Source organism: Prenolepis imparis, unplaced genomic scaffold (genome assembly GCF_030444845.1).
Source record: "Prenolepis imparis isolate NDT839.2.m4 unplaced genomic scaffold, iyPreImpa1.0 SCAF_8, whole genome shotgun sequence".
Taxonomy (NCBI): Eukaryota; Metazoa; Arthropoda; class Insecta; order Hymenoptera; family Formicidae; genus Prenolepis; species Prenolepis imparis.
Genome location: NW_028141166.1, coordinates 18,017,928 through 18,027,493, shown reverse-complemented (window position 1 = coordinate 18,027,493; position 9,566 = coordinate 18,017,928). Strand labels below are relative to the sequence as shown.

General features: G+C 36.5%; 1 protein-coding gene across 1 annotated transcript; it reads left to right on the top strand.

The window, feature by feature from the left end:
* The first annotated feature begins 1,076 nt into the window (after nucleotides 1-1,076).
* On the top strand, nucleotides 1,077-8,447 carry Csp2 (chemosensory protein 2). The gene is made up of 3 exons (XM_083043867.1): nucleotides 1,077-1,314; nucleotides 6,898-7,096; nucleotides 7,935-8,447. The coding sequence occupies exons 1-3, from the start codon at nucleotides 1,297-1,299 to the stop codon at nucleotides 8,078-8,080; spliced, it is 363 nt and encodes a 120-aa protein (XP_082899993.1). The 5' UTR covers nucleotides 1,077-1,296; the 3' UTR covers nucleotides 8,081-8,447.
* The last annotated feature ends 1,119 nt before the right edge of the window (nucleotides 8,448-9,566 follow it).

Sequence of the window (9,566 nt, the reverse complement as noted above, 5' to 3'; positions counted from 1 at the left end):
CTGTTGAACTAGTACAATTATCTCTTGTAACTTTAAATATCTCAGCCAATGTATATATTCACAAGAAATTAAAATAGCAGAGTTTATCGACATTAAATGAACAAGACGCAGTATTTTTCTTCAAGTTTTACAACTTAATCCAATTAAAAATATACGCAATAAAAAGTCGCATTAAGCGGTCGCCAAAGTTATAAACGCTGCAATATTTAACGAATTTGTATAATTAAATTGCCATTCCGACGTCATAAACGAGAAAAAAGTCGATAAATCCGCGACAACGACTTTTCCTTGTGACATAATGTATAAAATTCGTTTCCGCCAAGGAGATGGAACAAAAATAGCCGTCAATGACAGCGCATTTCTTCAATGAGTGAAATCGAGCGGGCTTATTACCTAATGATGCGAGATCCGCTTCGAGTTCTACGAAGTTTTATAAGAAATCGAAAAATTGCTTCGTCCTGTCCCGCGTACGTTGACACGACAACGAGGGAAAAGTTGTACGATATACATGGTATGATGAAATAATATTCGTACACTGGAAATACATATACAACTAATAAATTTTTCAACGATATTCAAAGAATGGTATTTTGCTAGATCTCTCGTTCCTTCTCTTCTTGTCAAAGTATCTCTTGTTAATGAATTATAATAAATAATTGAAAAAAATTACAAATAATGAGACTTATCCAATATATCCAAAGTTATTCTTGCAAATCCAAAATTCTATTATTTAATAGCAGCATTATTTTCAGGAATTTTTTTTCACACAGAATATAAAATATAATAAATCTTGTAAATCTTTAATTTATCCGAGATAAGCTTGAGAACATTTAATATAACTTTCTTTCTCTCACCATTTCATTTTCTATACGAAAGAAACAGTGTGTCGACGAAAGTCGCATAAAATAACGACATCCGCTTATGTATATATATCTATCGAAGGTGAAAAAGTGCTACTTCTCACACGTCACGCACCTTTCCCCTTCTTTTAACGTTAGCGGTAATCGGAAACACAGACACTTCTCCGGTATATATCACGTGTTACGCGCTACGCACACTTTAGTACGTATCTAAAGGAAGGGGAGAAAAGGCTACAGAGACGTACCTCTCTAGGCCCAGTGCATCGCGCGATTTCGTGGTGAAAGGACCGATCGAGGAGCTATCGACCGAAAGGAGGGCACATTGGAAATTTCTTGGCCATATCATTTCTCATTGTTTCGATCGTCCTTTTTGTCGCAAAGTTTCCGAGATCAAACGCCGCGATCTTGAACAGCCCGACCGACCCCGGGTTTCGGCATGGCTCCGGCAATCAAGGTGAGTGACAAACGTGCGCAACAGGTTGATGCACGCTCTTGCGCGCGATACGCAATCTCCCTCCACCCTATTATATAGGTGTATACGCGACCGGTGATTTAAAGTTTCGGGGGAGAGCGCCCTCGAGGGAGAGCCGAAGCTCGCACGTTTAGGGGAGAGCGGCGGTTTTGTTTCCTCTATATGCAGAGAAAATTCTCGCCCTCCGATAACTTGCCCCTACGTGATATCGCGCCTCAAGGAGCTTATTCATCGGGCGTTCAAGTTCAGGATACGGCACAAGCTACTTTAGGATCCTCCTCGCGGATTCTCGCCCGGTGTCGTACATTTACGGCAGGGTATTCGAGGGTAGGAGAGATCCACCGCTTCCGGGCGATTTATTTTTATTGTAATGCGTTTCAGCTCGTACGAACGGAGTTGCCCGGTGGCGAATATATTCGTGTTAAAAAATTGCTCCACTTTGCATAATTGCATATTTGTTTGGGATGTGTGTTTCAGAAGTTGCGCAGCTACAAAACGTACATCCGTATCCGAGGAATAAAGAGTAATAAGTCAAAAATTATCGATTTTGACATATTTATATTATCGTTAAGCTAAATCAATAAAGCAAGCAAATAAAGCTCACGATTAAAGCTCGCAAACGTTGTTTGATAACGCGTATTAATGGTAATAAAGTAAATATTATAAATAATTTGATTGAAGTAAATTTGTAATATAATAAAAATACATTGTGATAGAATAATTTATTTAATTTATTTTGGGAACGCGCATTTTTTCATGACCTTTGTCTTTACCAGAAAAAAATAAATTTTTGCATCTTTTTGCTTCTCGGATACAGATATGCTATTTAAATGAAGCAAATATTGGAAGCCAATAAAGACGTATTTTATGACCATATTACCGAATTTGGAATGAACGTTTGTTGAAATGAATATTTGCATGTATGCAAAGGTTCGTATTAATGCGCCATTAGATTAAACCAATAATGTTCCATTGTTACGTGCCTTTATATGGCTGAATGATTGCATGATGCAAAATAATTGCGCCTTGCCCATTTACAAAAACATTGTAATGCATTTAAAAGCGTTATACTCTGAAATTGTATTGATTTCTAACAGCTATATACGCGCGTACAGTACAAAAAAGATAAATAAGAGAGAAGCATACGTTGAGAAATCTTATGTCGAGATCTTTTTATTATATTAACGAGTCGTTATGTGTCTTAATTGATTTGCATAAATATAATTATATTGATTTTATATCATCGATATAACATCTTCACAAGTATGTCTTTCGATTTGAAATATTGTGCTTATGAAATTAAATTAATATGTATTGTTTTTTTAATATTACAAAATGTAAAAAATTCCGAATAAAATAATATAATAAAAAAATTAATTTACTTTTTGTTTAATTATGAAAGGATATTTTTATAACATACGAGAACACATACAAGTTAAAAATTAGTTGTGTCAAAATGAAAAGAAAAACTTAAGCGATTTTTATATTTATAGACACATATATGTCTTTCGAATGTGATAACTTTAAATAATTGATATATAGGTATGCTCGCAAAAAGTAAGAGTCACGAATAAAGAATCTTACAAAAGAAAAGAGAATTTTCCTGTTACAAAATCGAATTATCGAATTTCCGCACGTAGTGCAACGGTTATATGTGCGGCACGATTGAAATGGCATTTTATCGACAATGCGATAACATTATAATTCATACGTATCGCAATCGTATACTTATGCGAAAGGTGTGGAAATATCGCCTGACCAGAATAACAATCGCAAAAGTTGTTGAATGATTTCGTGAACACTACTGCAACCACATTGTGGTCCAAAGGCACATTCACAGCCTTTATAGTAATGAATAAAGGAATAAATAAAGGAATAAACGAAACTTTCTCTTTGACGCTACAAAAAAAGAATTTTTAAATCTATTTATGAAAATACGAGAAAATAAACCGGCAGAAATTTTCTCGATTTCAATATCTAGATCGCATTTCGTATAAAACAAGATTTCTAAACATTGGCTAAAAAATAAATTAGCGTGTGTGCAGAATGTGTTAACACGTATTTTCATTTATATTAATATATAAAGTAATTTTCTTGTTAAAAAATCTATCGCATTTATAGCATCAAAAAATTAAAGATTGAGAAGTATGCAATATGTTCATACTAATCATCAATAAGTCTTGCAGTTTAAATCCAAAACGAAACCCTGCGATATAAATGTACTTTGATTGTACAACAAGTACGGGTTTGTTCGCTTATTATTAATCTACAATCTACTATTAATTTCGTCCCAAATACATAGTTCGCCTGTTTCACGCGCGAATATTGTAATCGGAAGAACAAGATACGTTATTTATCGACGATATTATTTATACTGATCGCGCTCGATATCAAATGCGAAGACGCGGCGACAATCTCGCTAGTATATATCTCGATTACCGCTAAGCAACTGTAAATTAGTTTGATAACCGTAAATTAATTGCGGTCGCAAATAATGCCCCATCGACGGGAAAATTATTATTTATCGCGACGCCGATATCGGTCGAATGTGTATAACTTATAGGAAGGTATGCATTTTCACACTGATATATCTCTCGGTTACCATTTATCGCCGAGAGAGAAAATCTATCTTTCTCTCTCTCTCTCTCTCGCCAACATAAATGTAAATTAATTTTATAATCGCGCAAACGTGACGACGCGACACGAGAATAAATCATACGGTCGGAGCGGAGCGAAAGTGGCGCATATAATTGCACGATACGATATATATGTAATTATCGCTAGGTGTGGGCACGAGTTTCTCATGAACGTAATTAATACTGTACTAATACCGACAGTTCTCCGCGACACGTCGTATGCTTACGGCGCATTATCGGTCGCATTGAATGCTGGCGTAATTAACGGCCCGTATGCGAATCGCCGTTTGTGCAATCGAGAGCAAGAGAGGATGCAGCATCCGAAACATTCCGGTGCATTATAACGCGCCAACGGTTTATCGCGAGCCGCGACGTGCCGACGATAAAATCTATATCGCCACCAATTTGCCATTCCGAGCGAGCAATAATTCTTATAATTCACACCAGTTTGCGGAAGTAAGCGGTTTTGCGCGAGCGCGCCCGTATCGAATCCACAAATCACTCCCGGACCCTGCCATATATATATAGGTGTATATATATATATATGTGTGTATATATATATATATATGTATGTATGTATGTATATATGTCTCTACACGGGTACGCCGTGATTTACGGAGCCGTCGAGATTATTAGGATTCTGCCACAAAAGTCGAAATTCGAGATGCCGGATCTCCGTCGGGAAATCAGACAGACGACGACGAGGCAGGCGCGCTAAGTACGATCTGAAATGCGAAACGTAATTACGTCGTGATTAAGCTGTATTTGGGTCGGTATTGGTAGATGCAGTGCGCCTTTAACACGTTATTAGAATGTAACATTTTACGATCGACCTTTGTAATTCACATATTTTTCTGTTCTCACTAGGTCTTTTTTTCTCTCAAATATAAAAATCTAGAGAATTTATGTGATAAATTCTTATTTAAAATTTAAATGTATTCGATTATGATACTATAGATTTTTGCGATCGGTTATAAGAAATTTGGTATTCAACCGTCTCGCGTATATTATTCTGTGATGAATATTAGTGTTATAAAACAAGACATCACGCATGAAAAAAATGTCGTAAACTCGACGTACGTACGTATGCAAAGAAGGAAGGCAAGAAAGAAGATCGACGATCGTAAAGCCCGAGGTTATTCGAAATCCAGGCCGGAGAAAGCAGTGAAAGGGCGATGAGATTAAAATTCAAATTATAACGCGCGTGTAAAAAAGAGGAAGAAAAAAAAAAGAAGATAAAAATGTAGTCGAACCAGCGGCGAATCATACGTTCCCGATTGCAGCTCGGGCTGTCAAACGGGTTTACTCGCGAGGCGATATGCAAAAGAGGGACGAGGTCCACGATCAATGCGAATACGTTGGCACAAAGGATGTCAAAGGAATCCAATAAACAGCGCGCGAAGGAATTCGATTGGCTACAAACTCAGGTATATTACGCGAAATTCGTAATAATCTAGAAATACGTTTCCATGTCGAAGCTATCACATCGAACAATCAACGCGTCTTCATAAATTCGTTTGATTAATGTCTATATAAAGCAACGTGACAAACGCACACACTATATCGTTTTTTGATTGGCGCAAATCCAAAGAGCCAATTGACCTAGATCCAGGGTGAGTATATATATACATATATGTACGTTTATGTGTACGTGTATTTGAAGACACAAAAACTATCACCAGCGGCGAGACCATCATCGAGCAGTAGTATGTTGGCACTTTCAAACAAATATACGTTGTACAAAACAGGATATATATGTTTTTTCAAATATGTCCATATCATACAGTACATATTTGATGTTTTCAAAATTTAATAATTGACATGCAATATTCATTTCAGTATCGAGGCTTCACATTCGGTAAAAATATCTTTCGACAAACAATTTATTTAAAGTGTTTAATTTGTTTTAATTGCGATTATATGTGTGTAGTTGAAAGTTGAATCTCTATCGAATTATTCCTTGCTTCGAGCAAGTGTAATTAATTTCGCACAACAATAGAAAAATAAGTACAAGATTAGTAAAACATTCGCTAGCTCACTTACACTGATTCTTTAAAGGATAAGAATAATTCGCTTAATGAGGCGGAACGTGTAGACGCGGTAGGGCAGCGATCGAGCACGGGAGAAGAAAATGCACTTTCCGTATTAGTGTGGTTATGAAAAATAAAAGGAAAGAAAAGACAAGATGACAAGGGGTAGATTATTTAAAGGCGACGACTCCTTAGTTACGACCCGACGATGACGCGCGATGCGCAGGGATGCAGCTGTAACGAGACGCAGGTGAAACGCCGCGGGGAGGAAGAGAGATGAGGCGAGCAAACAGAGATTGAAGCTACTCGCATACCGTCGTCGTATAGCAGCGGCACGACGCGGTGGTTGTGCTGCTTGTTTAGCTATGTTAGCTTTGGCCCCGCCTGCCTCGCCTGCAGGCTAGCCCTTCCTTATCCGCTTTCGTTACCGCATGACAGACGTGCTTCCGCCCTTATTGTCGGACGGCCGTGCAGCTAATTTCACCTCATGCGAAATGTCTATCCGCGTGTGCGCGTCGCGTCCTCTGTCTCATCCCGGAACCCATTTACCATAATACTTGCAGATGGTATAATCACATTAAGCGCCGTCGGGGATGGATATATCGCGATGCTGCGCGCGCGGCAGGGTTAATAAGTTTAGCGTCGCGCCCCGAAAACTCGCGTAAAAAGATTCTGCCTTTTTCCCCCTGTTTTTTCATACGCGCGAAATCTACGATGTCCTCCGCTATTTACGGAAATTCAATGGAACAACCGCGAGAGAGGTAATAATTTCGGAATTGCATCAGCGCTGCTCATTTAATTATACACGGTACAACAATGCGTTCGGTAATAATTTAAGCAACTATTATACGAGCCATACAGCTGCATATATAATATACGTGCAATTATATATGTTGCAGTTCCTTATCCTTATCTGCGCCCTGCTTGCCACCACGATAGCAACCGAATCGGACAACAGTGATGGACAGCAATCTGGCAGATCGCGGGTTTCCGACGAACAACTGAACATAGCATTGAACGACAAGCGTTACTTGACCAGACAGCTTAAGTGCGCCCTGGGAGAAGCGCCGTGCGACCCCGTCGGACGACGCCTGAAAAGTACGCCCCCGCCCTTCCTCTTTTTCGAGTAAATTTCATCGCAAAAAGTTCATATTCCGCGATTATCCCGAACAAGACTTAAAATAAAATTCTAATCCTCTTTGCCTGGCGCATCAATGAACTCTCGCCGAAAAAAGATCAACTCTCATAAACTTTTTACTAAGAAAAGAAAAAATAATAAGAGGGAGAAGACTTTCCTTCGATATTTTCAAATTTAATTTGAAATATTTAGTATAATATCGAAAATAATTGCAAGCAAGGAGTTTGCAACTGGTGTAATTTCGCGATGAGTTCAATTTCCAGAGAGATACGCGAACAAGTATGTCGCGCTAATTGTCTCGTCTCCATTGTTGCAGAGTAAACATAGAGGTCGAACACTTTTGCGTGTCTGTAGAAGTAGAATCCGCACAGAAAATTTGGAAATTACACCAGTGCACACATAAATACTTTATTAAAGATATTAAATATTGGAGTATTTATACCACCACCAATGCGCTATTTATATTATATGTATTTATCTGCTTTGAGAGGACACATGTTTCGCATTTTCCTCTCTTCCTCATTTTTATTTTTCATCCGCGCAGTTTCATTTTATAAAAGATCAAAATTAGCATCGGACATTCCGGAACTATGTATACATATATACTCGCAAAAATGTAAGACGTTAATTAAATATTATTATATATTGCGATAATATTATATACAAATATTGTAATATTATTCTGCAATAATATTATACGAGTCTTGAGAGAAATTATTCACGCGCATATAAACTTAAATACTACGTAAAACCGACCCGAAAATCTGTTAAAGATTTGTATGCCGTTATTTTATCCAGGTTTAGTGCCGCTGGTTCTGAGAGGCTCCTGTCCGCAATGCAGCCAGGAGGAGACACGTCAGATCAAGAAGGTCCTTTCTCACATTCAGCGATCTTTCCCGAAGGAGTGGAACAGGATGGTGCAACAATATGCCGGAGGTTCATAAACGAGATATGATATAAGCCGATTACGACGAGGCTGAATGTACAAAAGTACAGTAACGAAAGGATATGTATAATAGCTATTTACATCTATGAGAGAAGAAACAATTCAATGATCATACATTCGTCTATTCGACGATATTATCGTTAAGCATCGAAAAAAGTACAGCTCAGCTGAAAGAGATATTTAAATTACCGCGTATAGATGCATATGTCAGATAAAAATCTGTTGAATATAAAGTATGCATAAAATATGTATTAATGATATATTATTTGTTATTTAAAATGTTGAACCTATATACATAAACTATATATATATATGTTGTTTGATATATTTTATTAATAAAGATTATTCTTGTATTACCAAGATAAAAATTTCCTTCTTTATCTGTTAATTATAATTAATCGCGTATTAAAAAATAAGATTTGTAACTGGAAAAGTATTCTATTCTATTTAACAAGCATATTATAATTTTAATCTTGCATTATATCCGTTTATTTTTCAGTAATTATAACAAACTGTTAATAAGCATAATAAATTATTAAATATAATATTAAATATATTGTTGTACACGAATTTTTCCGCAGAAATTGCCTCGTAAAAAATTTTGCAAAATAATACGAGCGAATACAAAATCACGGGATACAAAACGTAGTTTCATATGAATAAGTTATAAACGAAAAAAAAAAGAAGAAAATAACTAACTAAAGTAAACAAAAAGTAATATGCTAGATTGCTATTTTATATTTTTTGGTCGTTGTTTCTCGTCTATTTTTAACCCCAACAGCAATTTCATTAGCAAGATATTTTTGCAATCACATAAAAAATAGTATTATATATGCTGTTTTAATTTAATATAAAATTTATTCCGTTTGTATCAAAATTGTAATTTTATTTTACAAAAAGCTAAAATTACAGGAAGCGTAAGAGAATTTGTTTAACACGAAAATTTCTTCGTTTCGTAAAAATATCAGAGTGAAATTTTAGAATTTCAATATATTAAAACATTTAATTTTTTTCTCTAATATACGCGCATTTCTCGTTTATTGATAAGATTTTTAATTGTTTACTTTTCTATGGCAACAATTTGAGCTTTATTTTCTATCCTGAATCGTATTAATCCCAACAATGACGCATGTTTATACGCGTTCGTTACATTAAAGCGTGATTCGCATTCGCAATGTATAATGCCGATTAGGGATATTGGCATTAAATCTACACGTAATCTACGAGAACGAGCCGCGTAACACGCGTTGTTATTAGGGCTTATAAGTATCCCACGATTTCGCAAGGGTTATTGGATGTTTGACCAGCTTTATCGAGTATTAATGACGATCAACAAGTTGCTAATTTATTTGGCACATAATTAACACTATATCTCCGCACCTCTCTGCTATTCAACCTCCATGATTGCACCCTGATTCGGATTTCACTGCCCTTGCTGTGAATATTAATTCTACTGTGCCTCGATGTCAAAGCCCTCGTATGCA

Excerpts from the sequence above, each read along its gene's own strand:
- Csp2 (XM_083043867.1), top strand. Across the intron at positions 7,097-7,934 it reads CGTCGGACGACGCCTGAAAA|GTTTAGTGCCGCTGGTTCTG; the intron begins GTACGCCCCCGC and ends TATTTTATCCAG.